At 34.6% G+C, this 25301-nt stretch overlaps 1 protein-coding gene across 11 annotated transcripts in view; it reads right to left on the bottom strand.

Moving 5' to 3' along the window:
• Nucleotides 1-25301, bottom strand: part of WRN (WRN RecQ like helicase) — a 118500-nt gene that overhangs the window by 10403 nt on the left and 82796 nt on the right. For 9 of the 11 annotated variants that reach the window (XM_057696588.1, XM_057696586.1, XM_057696591.1 and 6 more), the window contains 10 exons: nt 23038-23179; nt 15411-15581; nt 15237-15334; nt 13721-13793; nt 12801-12877; nt 7672-7747; nt 7327-7439; nt 5537-5651; nt 4455-4586; nt 1884-2046 (listed from right to left, as the gene is read on the bottom strand). In XM_057696588.1, the coding sequence (XP_057552571.1) occupies nt 1884-2046; nt 4455-4586; nt 5537-5651; nt 7327-7439; nt 7672-7747; nt 12801-12877; nt 13721-13793; nt 15237-15334; nt 15411-15581; nt 23038-23179 (1160 nt within the window). The remainder of the gene's footprint in view (nt 1-1883; nt 2047-4454; nt 4587-5536; nt 5652-7326; nt 7440-7671; nt 7748-12800; nt 12878-13720; nt 13794-15236; nt 15335-15410; nt 15582-23037; nt 23180-25301) is intronic. The other 2 variants (XM_057696589.1, XM_057696587.1) reach the window with 1 other exon arrangement.

Raw genomic sequence — 25301 nt, 5'->3', positions numbered from 1 at the left:
ACCTATATGCAGTATATTAACAGAAAGATGAAGTAAGTGTTTAATACGTATAATTTAAATTCCATTGTTTTTTGGAACTTAAATTTGATATTTAAGAGAATTTATTTGCTGAATGAGAATTTATTTGCTATACTCAGTATACAGTAGTAAAGACAATAGGAAAAAGGGAAAAAAAACTTGCACAAATTCATTCAGAGAATACTACATACTATCAAACAGCTGATCAAAGACACATCTTTCTCTAAATCCTGAGAGATAATACACACAGAAAGGAAAAAATAATTCTAGGGTATTAAAATCAAGAAAGCAGCTGAGTCTTTGACTTTCTCTAAAATACTATTTCATTCTGCATTGGAGAAAGAGAGGTTTTATACAATCTCAATTCTAACCCTACAAGTCATTACCGTCGTCCTTCCTCTGCCTTAATGTCTAGGAAAACGGCTGCTGACGTCAGAAAGCCTGGAGAGCGACCGGAAGAGCTGGCCAGCTTCCTCACAAGATGACTCACATCTCACTCAAGTGACCCTGGGTAGCTTATCACAGTGCGGGATGTGGCCCCCACGTTTTCAGATTTACAAACCTACTGGAACCAAGTTCACAAAATGCCAGTTCAAGAATTTCCAGTCATGAATTCACAACTATCATACAGATAAGTACCCAGATTAGCAAGACGACGGCATATTTTTCCCTATAGACAGACCTACATGGGAAATCAAATCTTAACCAGAAAGCCGTGACAGAGACGCAGAATTAGTTGTTAAGGTATCTCCCTCAAATAAGAAGTTGACATGTTATCAACAGGCCCTTAAAATACTTGGAAGTCTCACTGACCAGAATTAGAAACTGCATATTTCTTTCCTTTAAATAGTTAACAATACAACTTTAATAACGGGGTATAACAAAAAGAGAAATTTTGCTTCCCTGGACCTAACTTAGAGGCCACTGCCCCAACTTGCCTCTGCCTCTCTCCTTGCCTCCGAAGCTGAGCAGTGGAAGAAGAGAAGGAGGTGTCCTTCAGTCAAGTCTTGCTCAGGCCTAGAACTAATGCTGCCTTTGAAGGTGACTTCAATACCTTTGTTCTGATCAATTAAGTATAGTATTAATTGCGATCTTTTTTCTCGTTTCTAAATTTCAGGAGAGAACTATATCCTTGTTCCAGAGTGCGAAAGAACCTGAGGTAGTAAAAAGTTTCACTATTTGCACTGCAGCTCTGGAGATAAGGCTTTTCGTATGCCCACTGCCCTAACAGTCCTAACATTTGTACACTCAAGGTGGGAAAATCCTTCTGATGTACTTCATCTTTACTTCTGTAAAAAAGGGATCATAATTTTAAAATAAGCATATTTTAAAATTTTCTGCAAGGCAAACAAAGGGGCTTGATCTCCACGAGCACAGTTGAGGTTCTGTAGCAAAGTGATAGGAGGAAACTCTTCTACAAGGGGACAAAGAGGACTCAGTCCATCCCTTCAACGCCACAGTGCCTGACACTATTGACGGTATTGACGAGAAAGGCTACTCAAGTGACAGGGGATCAGAAAGATTTAGAAAAAAACTAAGAGTCAGTAAGCTATGGGGAATGAACGTGTGTTTTTTTCAAGGGATGAATGGAAATCATCCTCTTCTGGAGGATGGGTGTGGAAGTTGTAATCTGAAGTTGAAAAAAAAAAAAACCCAAGAATTTCTCAGACTCAGACTTTCCTCTGAGTGACAATGGGAAGATTGTTTTTCTAAGACAATAAACAGCATTACAAAAGTAAACTTTTCACAGTAGCATAAAGGGTTAATGTGATCAGAGTGAAAAATATTAATGGATTGCTTGTTTACTTCATCTGGGTTCAATGACTCGAGTCATTAAGGCTGCAGATTGGGGACATGGTTATCACCTGAGTTGATGAGAGGGTTTCGGATGACATCAGCAATCATCTTCTGAATCTCTGGAGTCAGGCCTGCTCGCTCCAGATCCAGTGGGTAGCCAGCTTTCACCGCTTGGGACAAGTGCATGCCAACCGCTGTGAGAGGCAGAACCCTGTTCTCAGCTATCCTCTTCTAGAGAAATAGCAGCAAAACAACCACTGAGTTTTTTTTTAAGTTTCCACTGTACTGTATAGAATTCTATACAAGGTCCAAAACCTTCGGGTAGTAAATGTTCACTGAGAAATAAACAGTGCACTAAACCTTCATTTCAATTTCTCATTGTAACTAATTCTTGAAAATGACTCACATGCTAGAACTCCACAGGTGCTACTTTTTATACTTATTCTATTGAATAAAGCAAAATCATCCAGCTTCAGCTAAGGAATCAGTCCTCATCCGTCTGTAATTGTTCACCTTAAAAACCCACTAGTGACAGAGAGTAGTCATTCTAGGTAAGTCTAATAGCTGCCACAACCTTTTAAAAATATAGTAAACTGTAACCCAATAATCTATACACTTGAAATAACACATGGTACTTCAGTTACACGAATTTCCAGGAAGACAAATCCTAAAATGCTTAGTGATAACATAAGGCTCCAAATGTATTCTATAAAAGGTTCTTAAGAAGACTTTAAAAAGTGCTTTAAACTGGCTCTATTCATAAAATAATAATAACCACAATTTACAAGTGGCTGTCATCATTTGCCTCGTATTGAATTTTACATGAATTGTGCTAAATTAAGGACATTGTTACATATTTATATAGCTTTTAAACAAACATAGCTCCAAATCCATTTAAGATGTCTGTTAGATAAAAGTCTTTTAAATGTTCAGAAAGTTTAGTCACTCAGCTTTAAATTATCTCATGATACTCTTTTTTAACACACTTTGAAAGTCTGAATCTGGACTGTGTGTTTGTACGAATGCTGATGTTTTCACAGAATAGAGCATTTAAAGCAATATTTTCATCCTTCAAAGGAAGGTTTTAAGTTCCTTTCATTAAATGTCTACTCATTTTCCACTAGACGAGGTGCACCATGTGTGCATAATATCAGGGTTATTTGATACCAGGCATCAAATTACCTAAAACTAACTGTATTATTGCTCCTGATTAATTAGTCCTTAGGCATGTTTAATTCTGCGGTTAACTGGCAAGACCCCCTCAGACTCCTGGGAGGTACAGATAATTACAGTACAATATTTCATAATAATAGACAACCAAATAATAGCAAAAGACACAAATGAAGATATACCACTCTTCACATTTTTAACCATGAATATATAATATAATACATGAAACTTCATATCCTGGCAGAGTATGAAAATACAATTTCTTTGAAAAATTCAGAGGGTATTCCCTATTTTCTTAGTAATTATACACAGTTATACCATACGTATTTGGTCAAATTATGTATATACAAACATGTTTAACATGTACATGTAAGTCACTGTTTAAATAAGAGAATGAACTGAAAATTCCTATTTATCATGTAATTTGTTTCAAAAATAGCATACAATGGAATTATTTGGTTCTTTGTATAATGACTTGTACTTTTAATTAAAGACTTTGGCTATCTAAATAGAACATCTATTAAGTGACTAAGACAAACTATGGACTGTTTATTCTCATGCATGTTGGATCTTAACCAGAATAGAAAGTGTGTAATGTAGCCTAGTGAATGAAGACACAGAGAACAGGAAAAACAGGCCCTGGGCCATACAGCCTGATCTAAACCAATTTAACATCAGAGAGGACAGGCATGCAAATTAGTGAATCTTAGCTGAAAGTCTCATTCTGTCCCTATTCCACTAAGATATCCTCTTCATTTTGTATATTTAAAAATCTCAACAGTCTTAAGGACTTACGCCAGAACAATGAAAAAACATTAAGTATGGCCATTTTTCACAGTAATCAGATTTTTTGCAAACAGCATCAAGCAGACATGGTTAAAAAAAATAGAACATTACACTAGAGGAGATAGAGTGGAAAGCAGGTTTGTTGTCTTTTTAACTTATTTCTAGCTTCTTGGACATCCAGAGATATTCTATGCACTTCTGTATACATACACAAGGATATGTGAATATATAAGCATGCAAATATATACATACACATTTATGTACATTTTTCACACCACTCTGCATCTTCCTTTTTTTTTTTACTTAACAATGTATCTTAGAGATTCCCTTATCAGTACATATGGTAATAGTTTTTTAACTATTAATCCCATTTAAAAAAAAAAGTCTTAAAATATGGCTGTTCCAATATCCCTAAACTATAAATGTGTTTATCAGTACCTCTGATACAACCTGTGTAAGATAATCACAGCCAAACTATACTTGCTGTTTTTACTTAATTGACACAAGTAGGCTTAGAAAAAGAAAATGACATGCTGTTCTAAAATTAATTATAAAATGAAACAACATAAAACATTATAGGATTAGAAGAAATTTATCTCAAGTCACAACTTTAATATTGAAAAGCTGATAAAACATGTTTAGATAAATTTAAAAATTCCCTCTAACTTGAAAGTAACACTTACCAAACACATTTTCTTTTCTTGGAATAAAGAATATGTGATGGCCGCAGACTGTGAAAGGAAGCCTGTGTTATTTCTCACCACCACACTTCTCTTCTGTTCTTCTTGTGGTTGTGTACTTGAAAAGAAGTCTGTCTACAAAATTTTAAATGTAGTACAAATGATCAAAAAATTATATCAATGTAACAATAAGACAGAATGTCAACATGATCATTAGCTCCTAGGGAAAAAAATAACACAAATAAAACATCTAAGGAAGAGCCCCAAAATTCCCTTTTTATGAGGAGCTCAAAAAGAAGTTTAATTTTTACATATTGATTTTAAAAGGTAAAATAAGGCTAGAGGGAATAAGTTTTAAATAAAATATTTGTAATAACAAACATGGTTGTAGAACTAGAAATTCCTAGTCTTCCTTTTAAGCAATAAGAGGGAATAAAAATGAACTAAAATGTGGACTACTCTGCCTCTAAATTAGTCCCCTAATCCCCTGGAAGTGAATACTGAATAAATGAATGAATGAAGCTTTAATTTCTACCTACATTTGAAAGTAAAATAATTTATCAATGTAAAATACAGTACTTATTCAGCTTTAAAAATGAAAACTCTTGACAAAATAAACAGACATAAGCAGCCTTAACAACTACTTTGGTATCATCTTAAAAATTAGGTAACTAATGGTTACCAGTGGGGAGAGGGGTGGGGGAAGGTGCAAGACAGAGGAAGGGGCTTAGAAGTACAAACTACTGGGTATAAAATAAATACGTTACAAGGATGTAATGTACAGCACAGGGCATATAGCCAATATTTTATAATAACTTTACATAGAATATAATACATAAAAATATTGAATCACTATGTTGTACATATGAAACTAATATATTATTGAAAGTCAACTATACTTCAATTTAAAAAAATAAGTAAATAATATGTTTTTATAACTGATTTTTACTATAGACTAACTGAATTCATTTTCTAAGTGTCATAAAAATGAAATTTAAGGGAGAAAATGCTGCTTCTGAAGAGTTTTTTGAAATCGTCAGAAAAAGTTTATTCTCTTAGAGCTCCTGAAAACCACAGTATTTTACCTGAATGCTATTTAATTGACAGAAATGTCTGATGACTTCCAACAGAGGGGCCAACATCGTAGCTTTGCCTTCAGAAACACCATCGATCCTTTTCAAATTTTCAACTGTAGTAGGCCTGTCATTTAAAAAAATTAAGAAGTCAAGAAACCACTGAAACATTACCACTCTAGCAACACAGCTGACGGACATTTACTTCATACTGACACTCAATGAACATGTATTTTTTCCAGCAACCAAAAACAATGTATAAAACAAGTAATCATGTTTTATGATGCCTTAGAGGACAACTAAGAGGCTAAGAACCTCAGAAGAAAATCTCATTCATTATTTGCAGAGTTTTTACCTGTAACAATAAACTTGCTAACTAACTACTTCAGGCTTTCAATATTTCTTATTGTGTCCAATATGGAGAGAATGTCTGATGTCTTCTTTCTAAAAATCTGTCAATCTAATGAGTATCCCTTTTCCTTTAAATATCTTCACTGAATACTAAAATGTGGTCTTTGAATATTTATTTTTAATGAAATAATTATTATAAGTATATGCACTATGTAATAGTATTAGAAAATTCTTCTCTAAAATGACATCTCTTGGATGAAATTTAGCAACAGAACAATTTTTGAAAAGGAAGCATAAAAGATGGGTACTGTTACCAAGCAACAATGCTTTGGAAATAATTTCTTCTAACTATTTATTGGCCACCTAGTGATTATCAGGCATTGTGCTAGGTGCTTTGGAAAACACAAAAACATGAGGAATATAACATCTTTATCATAGAGTTTAAAATCTACAAGATATAATACATGAATACCAATAATAACAACAAAATAAATAAATCATTACATAATAAGTACCATAGAATTATCTTTTAAATTTACATTTAAAAGTCCTTTATGAATTCCAGAGAGGAATCACTTTGCTGATAAGAACATGGAAGGCTTCATGGAGCAAATAACAATAAAACCAGATCTTAAAGGATTTCCTAATAGGAGTTTTGGAGAATCAGGGAAACTATAAGGCAGAAGCAACAGTGTAAATAAGTACATGGGAGTTGAAAAGGAGACTTAAACAAATGGTAAACAATCTAGGTAAGATTAAGTATTAAAATTCTGTAACTCAGATGGAAAAGCAGGTGTGAGTCCATAAATGGAAGGCCTTGAATTGTGATCTAAGTATGCTAAGACAGTGGGAAACTAGTTAAGCAGAAGTACAACATGTTAAAGAAAGATTAATTTAGTATTCATATACCAGATAAGTAGAGAGAGAGAGAGAGACACTGAGGAAACAGTAACTAGTTAGAGGCTTTTGCAACAGTCCAAGGGTAATGGTCTGAACTACCATGATGTCACCCAAAAAAAGGAAGAAAAGCAAAGACAGGCACAGAGAAACATAAGAGAAAGGTGGCGATACATGTTAGAAGAGTAACAATAATATCAGCGGTATAAAAGAGGCGTGATTAGGAACATGACAGTATGACTAACAAAAATAAGGACTTTAGAAAGAAGAGTTTCGGTATTTGCATGAAATGCATGAAATGCACGTATGGAGGGTTGGTGGGTAACGAGTTAGGTTTGATATACACTGGATGTGATTGCTGAAAACAGCTGGTTTCATGTAGAAACGTGGGACTAAAAAGCTCAGTGAAGAGATCACTGGCAGCAACATGGGAGATTTGGGAGCCACCTCTTGGATGTGACTGCTGGAGCCATAGTCATATTATCACTTAATGATATATTTTACAAATCTATTATGTTAGAAGAAAATCAGTTAGAAATATGCAAATGGCTTACCTCATTTTGGCCATATCCACCAGGATCTTATTTGTTGCCAGAATAGCTGGAGGCACATTCATTGTATTCGCGTGTTTCTGCCTAGCTTCTACCAATTTGCGATATAACATAGTCTGAACGAAAAGCAAAGAAACAACAATATTTGTTTAAACGTACTTAGAAAAATCCAGTCCTTTATTTTTAGAGCTTCAGATATTACATTTCCCCCTGAGGATGAAAAATAAACTGAACTGTATCTTAGACTCTCAGCTAAACCACAATTTTTAAAATACTGGCAAGAGAGTTTTAAGCATACATAGAGTCATGACCATTGTCTCAAAAACTGCCTTTTTACAAAAGCCGTACCTGAGTTTCCTGCTCCTGAGCTGAAATAACAGGTTCTGAGGACTTGTAACATTTTCCTGGTGATGGCACCATGATGCTAAAACATTTAAAAGAAAATAAATAACAAATGCTTCTCTTTCTCCAAATTCACTTTTTATTTTGCCCCCAAAATGGGAGTATCTTTCCACATCAATATCAATGTTTACTTGTCACAATACCAGTAAGGCAACTGTTACTTAAATGACAGCCTAGATTTTAAATATTTTGAATCAAATACATTCATTATAAAGGTAAAGTAAAAATGAGAATTTTGTTCATTTCAAAATTGGTATAATTAAGAACAGCATTTGCCTCCTCCTCCTCAATCAAATACTTCAAAAGAAAAAACTCCTTATCTACACCGAAGTAAAATAACATTTTTTTAACCAAGAGGGATACCATCTATAATTCTTCTTGTGGTAGCACTAATTTTTGGCTGTTGAGAAACATTAGCATGGAATTAATCAAATTATTCACAATTTTCTTCAAAGTTAAACTAACAAAAATTAGCCAAAAGGAGTAATTTTGCCTTTGACTCCTCAAAAGAAGAATTTAAAACACCCAATTAGCAAATAATATGGTATGAAAGGTGCTAGGCAGCAAACTAGATAGAAAATCTGTTTCTATAAGAGGCGTTTCTCACTGATAAATTAATTATAAAGAGGAAAAGTTATAAAAATGAAACTGTATAGAACAGCCTATGTGAAAGATGTCAAATTTAAATAAATTTCTGCTCTTGGTGGGGAAAAGAAGAATATGTTTGATACTTAAGAAATGCTTATAAATTTCCCTACTTCAAGAATTCAAAATCTACAGTGTAAAGACTTCACTTTTACAACTATCAGATCCTATCACTAAAGTAAATAGATTTGAACATGAGGAAAGACAACTCCAGTTCAAAGAATTAGTCATATCTGATGACTCAAGACAATTATAAATTTGTTTTAAATAATATAATTATATTTACCTTTATCTTAGTATTGATAGAAATCTCTATACTAGTAGACTATTTGCAAAATGGTATTTTTAATTGTTTCAGAAAAAAAATTTTATTATCACATATACTAGCAAAATTCTGGGTAACATATTCCTGAAGAAGAAATACATGTGGAAAATGTTTGATAAAAATTGTTTTGCCTATGAATACTATTACAAGTGCACAGAAGAAAAGTTCAAAATACATAATGAATATCATCGAAGAGAGAAGTGGAGATTCTGTATCCGTGAATCAAGAAAACACTGCAATACATGATTAAAGAAAGAAAAGAACAACAAATAGTTCTTAGAAATTAAAAATTTGATAATTAAAATCTCACTAGATGGGAGGGGATATAAAGTCAAGGAACTATCCAAGAGAGTAAACAAATAAAAACAGATTGAAAATAGGAGAAAATAAAAATTAGTAATAGGAACACAAAAAAACAGGTGAAGAAAATAAAAAAGATAATTATTAACATCAAGAAAAATTAAGCTAGTGGTGGTCATAATAACACAGTTTGCCTTAGTAGTATATAATATTTGAATAGATATAATAAAGACAAATTATTAATATGACCAAAAATTGAAATATAATTTTGTTCCAGGGAAGTGGGGGGATTGAAGGCAAGGAAATGAGGGGAGGGGATAGGGGAGATAAGCCCTAATTTACCATTATAGGATGTAGATGGAAAATTTCTAAAAATGGTTAAGTCAAAAAATAGTAATCCCAGGGGAGAAAGTGGGGTGGGGGGAGGGAGTGGGATGAATTGGGCGATTGGGATTGCCATATATACATTACTAATAAGAAAAAAGTTATCAAACTGTACACTTAAAAAAGAAAAGTAAAAAAAAATCCTATAATGATATAAAAAAAATAGTAATGTAAGCATGTCACTTAGAAACATGAAAGTAACCTCACACCTGTCAGAATGGCTATCATCAAAAAGTCTACAAATAACAAATGTTGGAGAGGATAAAGACAAAAGGGAACTCTTGTACACTACTGATGGGAATATAAATTGGTGCAGCCACTATGGAAAATAGTATGGAGGTTCCTCAAAAAACTAAAAATAGAGCTACCATATAATCCAGCAATCCAACTCCTAGGTACACAGCCGGAAAAAACAAAAACACTAAATCAAAAAGATAGATGAACTCAATGTTCACTATTTACAATAGCCAAAATATGGAAGCAACCCAAGTGCCCATCAACAGACGAATGGATAAAAAAGATGCGGTGTATGCACATACAATGGAATACTACTCAGCCATAAAAAAAAAAATGAAATTCTGCTATTTGCAACAACATGAATAGACCTAGAGAATATTATGCATGGTGAAATAAGTCAGGAAGAGAAAGACAAATACTGTAAGATATCATTTATATGTGGAATCTAAAAAATAATACAAATCAGTATATATGCAAAATTCACAGGTTTTGTAGCAAAGGGAAGAGTGAAGAGGGGAGGGGCAAATTAGGGATATGCAGTTGAGAGGTACAAACTACTATGCATAAAATATATAAGCAACAAGGATATATTGTACAGCACAAGGTTTTTAGCCATTATCTTGTAATAACTTTTAACAGAGTATAATCTGTAACAATACTGAATCACTACGCTGTACTGAAACTATACTGTAAAACAACTATACTTCAATTAAAAAAAAAGATGAGGTACTAGCCCTCTTTCTTAGACTTTTCTCCACTTTTTTTCAGACTTTCAAAGAGAAATGTACAATAAATATTAATAAAATATATGCTGAAAAGGTGTTTTTAAAAGAGAAGTATGGAGGCAAATACCACAGAAACTGGTCAGAAGATTTGAGGGTGACTGCTACTGCAGAACAGAACAAAGTGGGTTTGAGAAAAGTGTGAACTGGTGTGCTTTGTTATATGCCTTTAAGTGTCAATTGACTTTTAAAAACATTCACATGTATTATTTTAATGAAAATTCAAATGAGATTTAAAATAATAGTTGATATGTAAGCATCTTTTTCACTTCTGTACACTAAACCCATATAACTTCTGCACCACTCCACAGATATCTCAAACTTAGTATGTCTATCACTAAACTCCTAATTTAACCTCATCCCCTAAACAGGCAGCCCTTCAAACCTGTCTTCCTCTTAGGCAGCCCAGTAAAGGAAATGGCAGCACTCGCCTACCAACAAAGACAGAAACCCAAGCGTCATAGTCAAGTCCTCCATCTTCCTTAACCCACCTATCTTTTCAATCACTGAGTCCTAACAATTCCATCTCCTTAAACATCTTACAGATCTCTTTCGCTCCACACCCACTGCCACTTCCCTTGACTAATCTACCACCACCTCTTGCAAGCGACACAACAGCCTCCCTATCTGTGACTCTACAACTCTGATCCTCCTGCAGTCCATTCCCTCCACAGCCAGAGTCATCAACCATGGGTCGGCACGCTAGGGTGCACGGGCCAAATCTGTCTGTTCTAAGGCTTGTAGCTAAGAACGGCTTTTTTTTTTAACATTTTTTAACGGTTAAAAAAAATCAAAAGAAAAATATTTTGTGACATGTGAAAACTGTATGAAATTCAAATTTCAGCATCCCTAAATAAAGTTCTACTGGAACAGAGCCACACTTGTCCATTTACATATCATCCATGGCTGCTTTGAAGCCACAATGGCAAAGCTGTGTAGCTGAGATGGAGACCACATGGCCCTCTGATCCTCCATAGAAACTGTGCGTCAAACCCTGTTCTCAGTCATAAATTTGATCATGTCACTGTTCTGCTTAAAACCTTTCCTTAGCTCCCAACTGCTTTTATGATCAAATCGAGTACTTGAAGGGAACTGGATATTCTAGACCCCGTTCAATTCTCCAGTCTTAAAGTTTACAACTCCCTTGCTTCCCTCTACCAGGGAATTGCTAGCAAACCGTTGAGTCCCTCGACCGTGCTATACCCTCTCTTGCTTTCAGGTTTTAGCATGTGGGCCATCCCTCTGCTTAGAAAACATCCCCTCACTCCCCTCACTTCCCTCACTTCACCAATCTCCTACTTAAGCCTCAAGTGTCACTTCCAAAGTGTGTTTCCAAAGTGTTACAACTCTGGATTGTGATTTTCTGTTCCCTTACCTGTATATCCCACTAGAATACAAACTCTGGGAGGGCCAGTGACTGTGTCTCTATTATTCGCCACTGAATCCAGTGCCTAGAACAGTATGTGGCATAAAGAAGACGCCACGTTCTTTATGTTTAAATGAAGAAATGCTTCAGCATATTGAATAGGTATATTGTTTTGGACACTCCTTAAACCTTTTGTTTACATGAAACACAGAAGTCACATGTGACATATCCAAACAAAAAGAAATTATTTGGGGTGGAAGGCTGGTATTACGGTAAATGTTTCTCTCAGATCCAAAGTAGTGTTACCTATCTAAGCGAGCAAACCATTAGAGAACAAACCATTTTCTTTCACCTGATACGTATGTAAGTGTAGTCCACTTAATCTGTGCATATGCCCTAACAAGTTTTTTAAATTCTTCATTTTCAGACTTTCCGTAATTCTGTACATTCTCCACACTTTTATTAAGTCAGAAAGTCAAATATGAAGCTTGAAAGCACAATAGGTGCATTACCTTTATTCTCTACCAACCATAGTATCTACCATTTTATTTTGCCATAAGATCTTTTTTTTTGAAAATGGAGTGGGAATATATATATTTCAAACAAATATAATTTAACAGTGTTTAGATGCTAGAGGTTTACAAGCATAAATCTGAAAGTCAGCTCTGTTATTAAATGTATGCTCCTAACAAGTTAAGCTTCTTAACCTTTAGTCTCTTCAACTATAAAATAGGGACAAATAATAGCAGCTAGCTCATAGGTTGTTGTAAGAATTAAATGAGATATTACTTATAAAATGCTTAGCATTTAGCACAGAGCCTGGCAAACAATAATACCCAGAAGTGTTAGCTATTAAATTAATATTAAAATTATCATTTTATAAGTCTGCTTTAATAATTATAATCATGGAGGCTTATGTTTTAACTTCCTTCTGCCAATGAAATAGCCCTGCATCTGACAGATCTTTCTCTCTAGGAAAGAAAGAGAAAACATGCTTATAAAGTGAGTATAGAAAATAAAAATGTGAATTCTGTACCTTTTTGTAGGACTGTTACTCCCAGAAGAAATTTTATCATGTGCTTTGTAAGAATACATCTTATTCAAGTTAGACTGCTTTTAAACATATAAAGGTCCATCCAAAAACAAAAACAAAAAAAAGAGAGAAGTTTCAAAAAACTTTTAAATATGAAGAAAATAAGACACAAAATATTACAATGATAAATTTTCCTTTTACTAACCAACTCATCAAATAAGTTATCTGAAACTAAGCTCATGAATTATCAACTCCTGGTTTCTAAAGGCAGTTAGGAATGCAATGTAATATCCCATTCCTCCCACATCCATAGAGAATATACAATCAAAAGAATTCTTAGAGATATAGCAAGAGTCAAAGTCACAAAACTGATTCAATTACATTCTGTATACTTTAATAAAGCAGAAAAAACTCACCAGAAAATGTAATTCAGCACATTTGCCCATCACCCCATCAACCTAGTATTCTAATTAGTGGAAGTCTGCCTGGGGATAAGTATTTAATCTCTAATAGTTACCTAAGATCCGAAACAAAGCAAGAAAATGTGTGTGTGTGTCTGTCTGTCTGTCTATGTAACTTTAATGAGAACATTTAGGAATCAGGCTTATTTTTCCATCAACTAAAAGTTTTATAATATCTAAAAAAAGACTTCAAACCAAATGAGTTATAAAATAGGCTTAAAAGAAAAAAGACAAAAACACTACTTTCTTAAATACTCCTAACTGTTCTATTAACCCCAGAAATTATATACTGCATATTTTGTTCTGTTCATAACGTATTCTGTTCTTTCCACATTTTGTGTCTTGTTATATATAGCATCTTCCTCTTTAATTTGAGTGGAAATAAAACAGAAAAATTTTAAATAGGACTTGTATCAATAAAGAATGAAATAAGTAAGAACCATCTCTTTAATAAAAACAAACCTTCTCTGAAGTTAATTCAATTCGTACTTGATTAGAGGAATGCTGCTCAGTGCCTGAAGACACAGCTTTAGAACTGAAAAATAATAACATTAAATTATCTCAAATGTTAAAAAGTAATTATCTAATACATGAATCATCACACTTCCACTCTTAGAAAGGCAGATGAGATTATATTACTCTTTTAGAACTGATGACTTTTTAAATTTATTTTCCCCCCTAAAGAGCTTAAGCTCTTTAAAGTTTATATTTAAAGCTCTTTAAAGTTTTTTTCAAGTTTTTTAAGTTTAAAAGTAAAATTGATAGCGGGGTGGGATGAATTGAGAGATTGGGATTGACATATACACACTACTATGTATAAAATAGATAACTAATGAGAACCTACTGTATAGCACAGGGAACTCAGTGCTCTGTGGTGATTTAAATGGGAAGGAAATCTAAAAAAGAGTGGGAACATGTATACATATAGCTGATTCACTTTGCTATACAGCAGAAACTAACAACACTGTAAAGCAACTATACTCCAATGAAAAATAGTAAAAAAAAAAAAAAAAGTAAAACTGATAATCTAATGCACAACATAGTGATTTTAGTCAATAATACTGTAATGTAAACTTCAAAATTGCTAGGAGACTAGAACTTAATTATTCTCTACACAAAAAAGAAATGATATTCAAGTGATATGATAAAAGTGTTAGCTAACGCTATTGCCATAATCACAATGCAACATGTAAACGTGTCAAACCAACACTTGTACACTTCAAATTTACATAATGTTATATGTAAATTATATCTCAAATTAAAAAAAAAGAAAAAAAACTGAAAAATGATCAATAACATGTAAAGGTACTAAAAAGCAGGCAACACGTGTATTCCCTTCCCATCTTAGATACATAAGAAGTAAACATGGTATATGGATTCTTCAACATTGATCTCAGCGCTGCTTATTTATTTTTAATTGAAGTATAGTTGATTTACAATATTGTGTTAGTTTCAGGTGTACAGCAAAGTTATTCAGTTATACATATACATGTATATATCTATATTCTTTTTTTCTTGATTCTTTTCCATTATAGTTTATACAAGATATTGAATATGGTTCCCTGTGCTATACACTTCTTTAATCAATAGGAAGGCAGCTTTCTTTTTTTTTTTTTTTTTTTTTTTTTTCTTTTTTATTATTATTTTATTTTATTTTTTTTGGGGGGGTACACCAGGGGGGGACTCGAGGGGGGGAGTCAAGGAAGGGAGGGAATATGGGGATATGTGTATAAAAACAGTTGATTGAACCTGGGAAGGCAGCTTTCTAAATACTACAGTCAACTACTTCCTATTCACCATGAAAGTGTTCTATGATTTGTCTTTCTCCCTACTGACTCCCACCCCCATAACTGACTAAAACTACGCAAAAATGATTATCTTTACTCATTTTACTCTGTGTGGTGCCTGTAAATTGGTATAAAATGAATCATTTAAACAGCAAAAACGCCACAAGTTAAAAAAAAATGGAAAAATGAACCTTGGTGGAGAAAACTTTTGTGGACACAATTCTTCATTAGCTTGAAGGATAAGTCTCTGAGGAGATTCTCTTTCAGCTTTAGTAAGCCAACCTCTACCCTATTGAACACAAGAAGAATCTTTCAATGCACAGTGAGAAAATTAAATCAAACATGCAGACTTCTACATTGTTTACCTTTTCTGTAAGCGTGCAAATCTTTACAAATTTCCTTTGCCCAGGAACTTCTACCAAGAATCCCTCAGTTATGAGCTGATGGGACAAAGCCCTCCACCAATTCTCTGTGTGATCCTTGCCAGTGCCAAAGAACTTGTGACTGCGATATTTATCTTCAAGACGCTGGGAATTCTGAAATTAGGAATAAAATCAGTTTCTTAAAATGTTTATTTAATTAAACAGGAGAAGTAAAACACAAAACCGTCTACTGATTCTCTGGCTTTAATACTAAATTTCAGCTTTAAAAACCTACGAAATTTTTATACCCATCCTGCTTGCTCTGAATACTTTGGTCACAAATAAATACACTCAAAATAGTGTTCCTTTTCTGTTTTGAATAATGGCAGGAAATTTCATATATAAATCACATGCATTTCCCAATGCATAGGTTTGGATATATTTGAAATATTTAACTTTTGCTATTTAGACCTTTTATTAACACACTCACCTTCTTGTTTGAAAACCATGATCAAAATCTACAGTTCAAGACTTGACGCACAGGTGTTAAAAGGCAGTGTGACCCACAGCTAGTAATCAGTGAGTGTAGCGCCAAGACTCACGTTTCCACTCTGTGGTTGTCATTACTGTGCTTTTTGTCCGCCACGTTTTGGCAAAGTTTACTTAATCACTTCTGATTTAGCTGCTTCACTGAGATACACCAGGAAAAGCTGGTGCATGTTAGACAGTTGATGCTTTTGAGATACTGTTCCCTAAGTGACAAGAGGATTCCGACGGGAGACTCTTCATATCCTTCAAGGTCTAGAAATGTTGGGGAAGCTAGCCCATCATATGAAATTCTCTCTCCCCACCCTCACTCTCCACAGAGAACTTTTTCTATTCACTTTGCCCTCTGACTACCTCTTTTATCCATCCCACACATCTAAATGCTACTTTTCAGTGTGTATGGTACTACACGTACATAAGGCTCTCTGGAAAATTACTCCTGTCTAATGTATCTGTGGTGAATACGGCAGATTGTAATTTGAGGGTCATTCTACCCTTCCTCCACTGTGACTTCTCTACCACAGAATCTGGGAAGTTACAAACAGTATTTCTCAAACTTTCTTTCAACTAGGTTTCTGGGTGTGATTTAAGTTCCACAAAACAGAGGTATTTTTGCATGACATCTACATGCAGGAAGTCAGTCAAAGGGGGCTACTTTGCTATATCTGTAGGTATGCATGACTGCAGAGGGGTTTGCTTTTTACAAGAAAGTGTTAGCAAAGAACCCAGCATACAGCTAAAGCTAACTAGGATCCTAAGTAACAGCAGATATTCATTTTGTTGATACAGATCACAGAAGGTGGCCCCCAGAGCAAGCAGAAGTAGAACCTCTCTGATTGTTACAGTTCCCTATTCAGTGCAGTTTTGGCTCAGGCACTGACAAATAACTACTTGACCACAGAAGAGGCAACTGCTCCCATGGCAGATTATTTTGCAGTATAATCTTATCAACAATACTCTAAGCCACTTAATACCCAGTAATAAATACCTTTCTGTTTAAATTAGCTAGAGTGATCATGAGTTTCATAATAAATACTGTATTTTAGGTTATATTCATATTTCAAAAACATTCACTTCTTGAGTACATAAAGAGGTTACTGTATTCTAAAATTTTCAAAATGAAATGCAGTCTAAAACTTTAGAAATAGGCACATCCTGTCACTCAACATTTCTATATTTCATTTATACCCTAATGATGGTTTAACGACCAATGCATAATCAAATCCAAGGATCAAAATGAAAAGAATATATAGAATGAGTTCCAGCAGACATAATTCAGGCACTGTAAGCCTCACTATGACAAATGTGTTGGTTTTGTTCAACTGATGAAAATGTTTTGGTTACAAGTTTATCATTTTGGAATGTTAAAAATGTGAATACAAGTGAAATAACCTAAAAAGACTGATCCCTCAATAAAGAAATCCAGGCTGAAATCAGATTAGATTAGGGTAAATTCCCATCAGAGACACATCAGTGCCTAGATACTAAGCTTTTTAAAACACAGGTTCTTTATAGGTTTAGTTGACAGGGTCTGTAACATGCATTCTAAAAATAAAAATTGAAATTGAATTTTGTATTAAAATAGCTAAGTAATAAAGCTTTAGTATCATGGTGATTATACTTGCAAAAATTGTATTAGAACAAGATTCAGAGAAACAGAAACACCCAAGTACAACGTGGCACCTTTTTCCATAACAACCTCTACTACTTATACTAACTGTTTTGATTTGAGTAGAATGTTTAAAACCAAACATCATGGGGCTTCCTAGGTGGCGCAGTGGTTAAGAATCTGCCTGTCAATGCAGGGGACACGGGTTCGATCCCTGCTCCAGGAAGATCCCACATGCCGTGGAGCAACTAAGCCCGTGTGCCACAACTATTGAGCCCATGTGCCGCAACTACCGAAGCCCATGCACCTAGAGCCATTGCTCTGCAACAAGAGAAGCCACGACAATGAGGAGCCTCGACCACCACAACAAAGAGTAGCCCCTGCTCGCCACAACTAGAGAAAGCCCACATGCAGCAACAAAGACCCAACACAGCCAATAAAAATAAATAAAATAAATTTATAAAACAAAAAACCAAGCATCATGGAATTTCAGATCTGGAAGGAACATTGAACCTTTTTGATCTACCTAGTCATTTTTACTCATATACAAACAATCAGAGGCTCAAAGATGTTAAGTGGTGGCCTAAGGTCCTAGAGGTAGGACTAGCACACAGTCCTCCAAACCACTAGTTCCAATCTTGTATTACCACACCAGGCATATATACACAGACACACAGACACCAATATACATACATATACATATATACTGATTATAGTTAGTACAGTCACACCACCTGGGTTCAAGTCACAGCTCTGGGTCTTTTTGATCTGGGTCAAGTCAGTTACTTAACTTACCTGTATTTCTATTTCCTCAGCTGCTACACAAGTATAATAATACTTCCTATCTCTTGGGGATGTTGTGAAGATTAAGTGAGTAACCAGGACAGGACAGAGCCTGGCTCAGTAACATTAACTTTTCTTTAATGAGTTAACAGCTGATCCTTTAACTTAACCTGCATTCCTTAACATAAAAGCAAAAGCCCTGACTCTGTATCAAGTCAGTTTTCCTGGAACACTAGTAATGGCATTCTACACCTGCTGGGGACTTACCTTTATAGTAGGAGAATCTATTGTTTGCAAACTAATAACACCAAAGATATTAAATTGCCTAACTAGTACTTATTAGCAATCTGGACACTAAAAATTATTCCTCTTGCCTTCCCTTTCATAAGCAGAAAACAACCTGAAGTGAATCAATATTTACTGGTATGAAGCAATGAGATGTTCTTCTGATCAGTAGGGGTAACTGTCCCTTCCCCTCATGATCAATAATCATTGTGAATACTGTGCACATGTATGAACAAATTTACACTGTCTTGTTTCCATGGCAATCATCATACACAAAATGAAAGATTTCTGCTCTTCAACACAGAGCATTTTGTTTTAAAGGAATCATATTCCCTTTTCAACTAGAAATCCAAATTTACCCAAGTAACATCTTTGAAAAAACAATTCAATAGGATTTTCAACAACAAATGTCTAGCAATTTCTTTCTCTGAGGGAGGCATCTTCCATTAATTACTTATGTGTTCTAGTTAACTTAATTTTCCAGGTTAACCCATTGATGACATAAAACTGCTGAGGATGAGAAAGCTGCCATACAGGATGTAGGGATTTTGGCACTGATTTTAAGGAGTGCACAATTTTACACACACATCCCTCACCAATCATATATCTTCATTCTAGTATCTCTAGATCATTCAATCTAAAAATACAAATTTAAAACTGCATGTGAACAGCATAATAAAACAGAAACAGCTCTAGAACAGTATTTAGGAAAGCTGTCACTCATCCTGCTTTTGGCACAAAGTAATGACCTGAGGCAGGTCATTTAACTTTCTGGGACTTAGTATCAACCGCTGTATAATAAAGTGGTAGAGTTAAATAATCTTTTTGCTCTAAGAGTCTCTATTTCTACGGGACAAAGTCTCAAAAATGGAAATCATCAACTCATTTTTTTCCTTTAAAAAGCTGGTTGGAAAAATTAGGGTACCAAACGGATGCATCAAGGGATGTGGAAACCTACGAAGGGATGGACGTGTATTAGAATAAAGAGAGCTGACTGGCCAGAGCGCACAACCCAAAGGATCACTTTCTAATAAAAGCCAAATCTTCACACCATTATCTGATAGAGGAAACAAACAAACTTGCCACTTCTCTGAATTAACTTTTTAAATCACAACTGCTGGTTGTGGTGGTTCTTTCTGATGGAAATGCCACATCCCCCATCACCTTCTTCCCTCGGTCCGGCTCAGAATGCCCAAATCTACTCTTACAGTCCACAAAATAGAAAGCACCAGTGATACCTTAACAAAGACTTCTGTAGTTTTGTAGCCATTAATAAGCACTCTCTCTTCAGAACTTAAATAATATTTTATATCTATTCATATATACCTGATCTCTTTCTATGCTGCGATATACTTTTCTTCTCAAGTAACACTTTCCATACTAGATGATGTCATCTAATTCTGCTTTGAATTCCCCACAAAACAGAGTACAGTGGCTCACACAAAAACAGATGTTGTGAGAATCCCCTGGCGGTCCAGTGGTTAGGACTCTGCACTTCCACTGCAGGGGGCATGGGTTCCATCCCTGGTTGGGGAACTAAGAGCCTGCATGCCGTGGGGCATGGCCAAAAGAATGTTTAATAACTAGCAGAAAAAATAGTCAAAAACTCTAACTCTAGAAGTTTCAAATTCCTGTGTTCTTAAAGTACAAGATAAATCTGTAGATTCTGTCTATATTTTAACTAATTTTTTTTTCTTTTGCCTCTTTCCCAGTTTCTACAGGCCAAAGAAGCCCACAGCTGCTGCTTCAGAGCTTAAAAAAGTCATTTCTGGGACTGTTATTCTATGTGAACAATAAAGCCAAAATATACAGTAACAATAATCATTCCTAGGAATATATTTCAATCTGATGAAATAGCTTGTCCAGAAAATTAAATGGATAACCCTCTCCTGCGAGAAAGTTTGAAAATCATAAAGGGTGATTAAAACTACCAACAGTTTTCCAATGGCTGCCTACAGTCAAAGCATCTTTTATCAAAAGTGTTCTTGGGACTTCCCTGGTAGGGCAGTGGTTAAGAATTTATCTGCCAATGCAGGGGACATGGGTTCAAGCCCTGGTCCAGGAAAATCCCACATGCCATGGAGCAACTAAGCCCGTGCGCCACAACTACTGAGCCTGCATGCCACAGCTACTGAACCCCGTGTACCTAGAGCCCATGCTCTGCAACAAGAGAAGCCACCACTGAGAAGCCTGCACACCACAACAAAGAGTAACACCACTTGCCACAACTAGAGAAAGCCTGTGTGCTGCAATGAAGACCCAACACAGCCATAAATAAATAAATAAATAAATAAATAAATAAATAATAAAATAAAATAAATCTTTAAAAAAAGAAAAAAGTGTTCTCTAATTCTGGAACCATGATAAGGTTTAGGGCTTTGATAATATGATCAGAAACTGGTTTCACTTAAATCTCCTGATTATGCTAATTAATGACTGCATCTGTTTTCTAATCTATAAAATTAAGATAACTATATATCTTAATACTTACTCACAAAGGCATTTAAAGATTTTTATGTGGTGATCTATTTAGACCCCTAAAACAAAGTTCCTTAGGCAACATTTCTACTATTTAATTTCCAGCAAAACTTACGCTTTAAAAACAAAATTTTAAACTCTATTCACAAACATCTGGATGGCCTGAATAATCATTTATACTATTTTTAAACATCCTACGTAAGAGAGGAGAATCGTGCACTGCTGAAATATTTGTTTTATATGTACAAATATTATCTCTTTAAATAAACTCCAAGAGTTTCAAGTTTAAGATACTTAATCATCTCACTATAAAGATATTAATTTTTCCTAAATTAGTTGAGGTGGACGATTCACTAAATTCTCAAAGGAAATACAATTATAATTTTAAAAATGATATCCCAGTAGATACCAAGATCACTGAAATAGGGGGAAGAAAACTTGCCTTATTTTCACTGTAGTTAGTGTCTACAAATTTTCGTTAAGTGGCACTTTTTAAAAAGTTTTACACCTTTATCTAGCAAGGGTAATATAAAATTTCACAAAGAATAAACTTCTTAATTTGCAGACTCCCAGAAGAGACTGTCGGTATAAGTGGTCTGACTTGGTTTTCAAATAACAGGTGAAATCCGATCCCTCTTGTGACCAGTTCAAGTCTGTCTAGGAGCCCACTTCCACTTCTTGGTTGATACTGGATACTGCTAGATTAGACCAAATTATAACAAGGATAATTTTTATAAATTATACGTTCAGCTGGGATACACAGGTTTTGAAGATGACAGAAACAAGAAATTTTCATGGATCTCAATTACATTTAATCTATCCCTGCAATTCAAATTCTTTTTATACAAAAAAATATAGCAGCACTGATAGCAGAGCTAAACCAAGTTCCTTAGGCAACACTTTACCATTAAATTTCTAATCAAACTTCAGATTTAAGAACAAAATTTTAAACTCCATTCAGAATCTAAAAACATCAGTACTTGAAGTTAACATGCTTTCAATGTTTAATTTAAAATATTTCACAACTGACTAGCTTAATAAGTCCCTTTAGAAATAAAACAACTCAGAAAGTAAATATTTACATGAAGTATTTGAGAATTTAACAAATAAAGGTTGACCTAAACTATTTTTAAAATTCTACATACAAAGTGAGAACTTTAATCTCTACTTTTAGTATATTTTTAATAAATATACATAGTTGCAAAAGATTCTACCTCCCATTTTTGGACTTGAATTAGTTTATTCAACTGATTTCAATATATAATACTTAACTTTTACAGACTTCTAAATCAGGAATAAAATCATCTAAACAAAAGGACTACAGGAAAATCTCTCTGGCTGTAAGGGTCATGATGTACTCATATTGGTACCTGCAATTGTTAGCATCATGCTGGCACACTAATCACGCCAAAAAAAAAAAAAAAGGTAGCTGAATTAAGTATTTATTCATTGGTGAAGAAAAAGAAAACTTTCTTGGAATTTTAAATACTTCTGATAAGAAACAAAATAGAAGGAAAGGAAAAATATACTACCAAATATTGTAACTGAACTTAGACACCTTAAAATAATCACTGAAATTTAAATTTTGCTCAAAAAATTTACTACTTTTCAGGGCACCAAAAGATACAAATTTGTTCTGCCTGTCCCTTGACACAATGAAAGTTAACTTTTATTAATTATCCTAAAAAAGACCAATCTAGGGATTCATCCAACTGCAATGTGATAAACTGAAACAGCCTGGAAGCATTGTCTTAATGATACACACTGGTTTTGTCAAAAGTAATGAATGCAGTGCTTAACTGGAACTTAATATGACTCTGAGTTCTGATAACTAGAGCCAAAGCTATAATCGCAAAACAGCGAACCTCTGAAGAAAAGTGTAATAGAAGTAAAAGAAGAACTCTGAAGGAAACTCACAGACATACTTACAGATCCTCGGAGAAATAAAATTGGAAGCCCAATTCCAAATTTTTCTCCTAAGATGGTCACAGCAGATAAAAGCTGGAATGCTTGTGGACCATAGTCTTGTAACATATCCTCTGAGTCTTCAATGGAAAAGCACTGATTTAATCTAAATAAAAACAAAATGCAAAAGAAAGCTTAGACAAGGCATGTACCTTTAGAAATTAAAAGATTTAGTGCAACAATTAGCCTAGTAAAAAAATCTCAAATGTGCCAAATTCTTCAGAAGCTACAAATAAAGTTCAATACAGCCAAGGGCATGTAAAGTATGTAAAACATGAAATATAAACTATAATATAGCACCACGGGTATGTTATACTTATGGTTCTCAGCCCTAGTGCCCTAGAACTCAAGTTTCACAGGAGGTACCTTGGACCACAGATAGAAGAGGAAAAAGTTCAAGCAAGCAGAATGCAGGATTACAGCTCGAACAGCTCCACCTGATTGACTGTATAAATACTGGACTTTTGTGTTAGTTTTTGGTGGAAGAAAAGTCTTATTGCCCCCTCCCCACCCACAAAACTTCTGAACTGAAAAAACAAATCTCCTATGCAATACATTGTTAAAGTGTAATGACTATAAAATATGACCAAAGATTATAAACTTCTCATTTAAGTTCATTTAGAAGTTAAAGTCCTAAGCCACCCTTCAGGTAGACCTGAAATTATCATTAATACAAATGAGAATTCTTTATAGCATGCTGAGAGCAAAAGGACTCAGAGAAAATCATCTCATACAGTTCAACTACCTAATTCAGTTGCTTTCTTTATAATAAATATCTTTGAAATAGCAATAAGAATATAGTCAATATTCTAGATGTAATATATCTGGGGGGAAAAAAGGCTATGTTTAGGTTTATTCTCTATTTAAACTTCTTTAGTAGGATATACTTAGCTCATTAATTTTCTTTTCTAATATGATTATTTAAAGCTATCAACATCCCACAAAGTTTTAATGTATATTACTGTAATTATCACTAAGTTCTAAAAATGTTTTCATTTCCAGTTTGAGTTTTTTCCTTGATTGACAAGTTATTTTAAAGCATTACTTTAAATTTCCAAAGGAGAATTTTTCTGTTTATCCTCTTGTTTACTTCTAATTCAGTTGCATTCTGGCCAGAAAATGTGGTGTGTTTTATACCAATACATTGAAAACTTGAGACAGGCTACAATCTAGTACAGAGGTCAGAAAACTTTTTCTATAAAGGGCCAGATAGTAAATAGCTTAGGCTTTGTGGGCCATACAATCTCTGTGTCACAACTACTTAGCTCAACTCTGCAAAAACAGCCACAGATAATATATAAACAAAAGTATGGGACTTCCTAGGTGGTGCAGTGGTTGAAAATCCGCATGCCAATGCAGGGCACACCGGTCTGATCCCTGCTCCAGGAGGATCCCACATGCCGTGGAACAACTAAGCCCATGCACCACAACTACTGAGCCCATGTGCTGCAACTACTGAAGCCCACGCACCTAGAGCCTGTGCTCCACAAGAGAAGCCACTGCAATGAGGAGCCCATACACCACAATGAAGAGTAGCCCCTGCTCACCGCAAGTAGAGAAAGTCTGTGCTCAACAACAAAGACTCAACACAGCCAATAAATAAACAAACAAACAAACAAATAAATAAATAAAAAGTGCATGGCAGTGTTCCAAGAAAAGTTTATTTACAAAAACAGGCAGCAAGTGGGTTTGGTCCACAGGCCATAAGTTTGCCAACCACTGCTTTCATGTATAGTTCTTTTTTATAAATATGCCATCTGGGTTTGAGACGTATAGTCTCTAACTCAGCACTTCCCAGCCAGTGTGCTGCAAATGGACTACAGCAGTGCCGAAGGTCAACCCCTTCCAGGCATTAGGGTTCCAAACAGAACCCAGACTCAATTACCCACTAACTACGTGGGTCACGAAGTAAAAATGGCTGAGACACATTAACTGCTTGGTACAGGCCTCTATATATTGTATGTCCAATAAACTGAACTCATTACTATACTGACCAGATTTTCTATTGCTTCCTAATTTTTTGATTGCGTAATCTACCAATAACCAAAAATTATATCAACCTCTCCTGCTTTGATGGTAGATTTGTTGATTTCTTCCAGCTGTTGTGTCAGTTTGTGCTTTACATAGTTGTAGGGTATTTTTTAAGGTACATAGAACAATTCTGTCCTCTTGGTGGAGGAACCATTTACCACTGCATAGAGAACATCTCCATCCCTAATAAAACTTCT

This window comes from Hippopotamus amphibius, chromosome 10 (assembly GCF_030028045.1).
Source record: "Hippopotamus amphibius kiboko isolate mHipAmp2 chromosome 10, mHipAmp2.hap2, whole genome shotgun sequence".
Taxonomy (NCBI): Eukaryota; Metazoa; Chordata; class Mammalia; order Artiodactyla; family Hippopotamidae; genus Hippopotamus; species Hippopotamus amphibius.
This window is presented reverse-complemented; position numbering and strand designations above follow the sequence as displayed.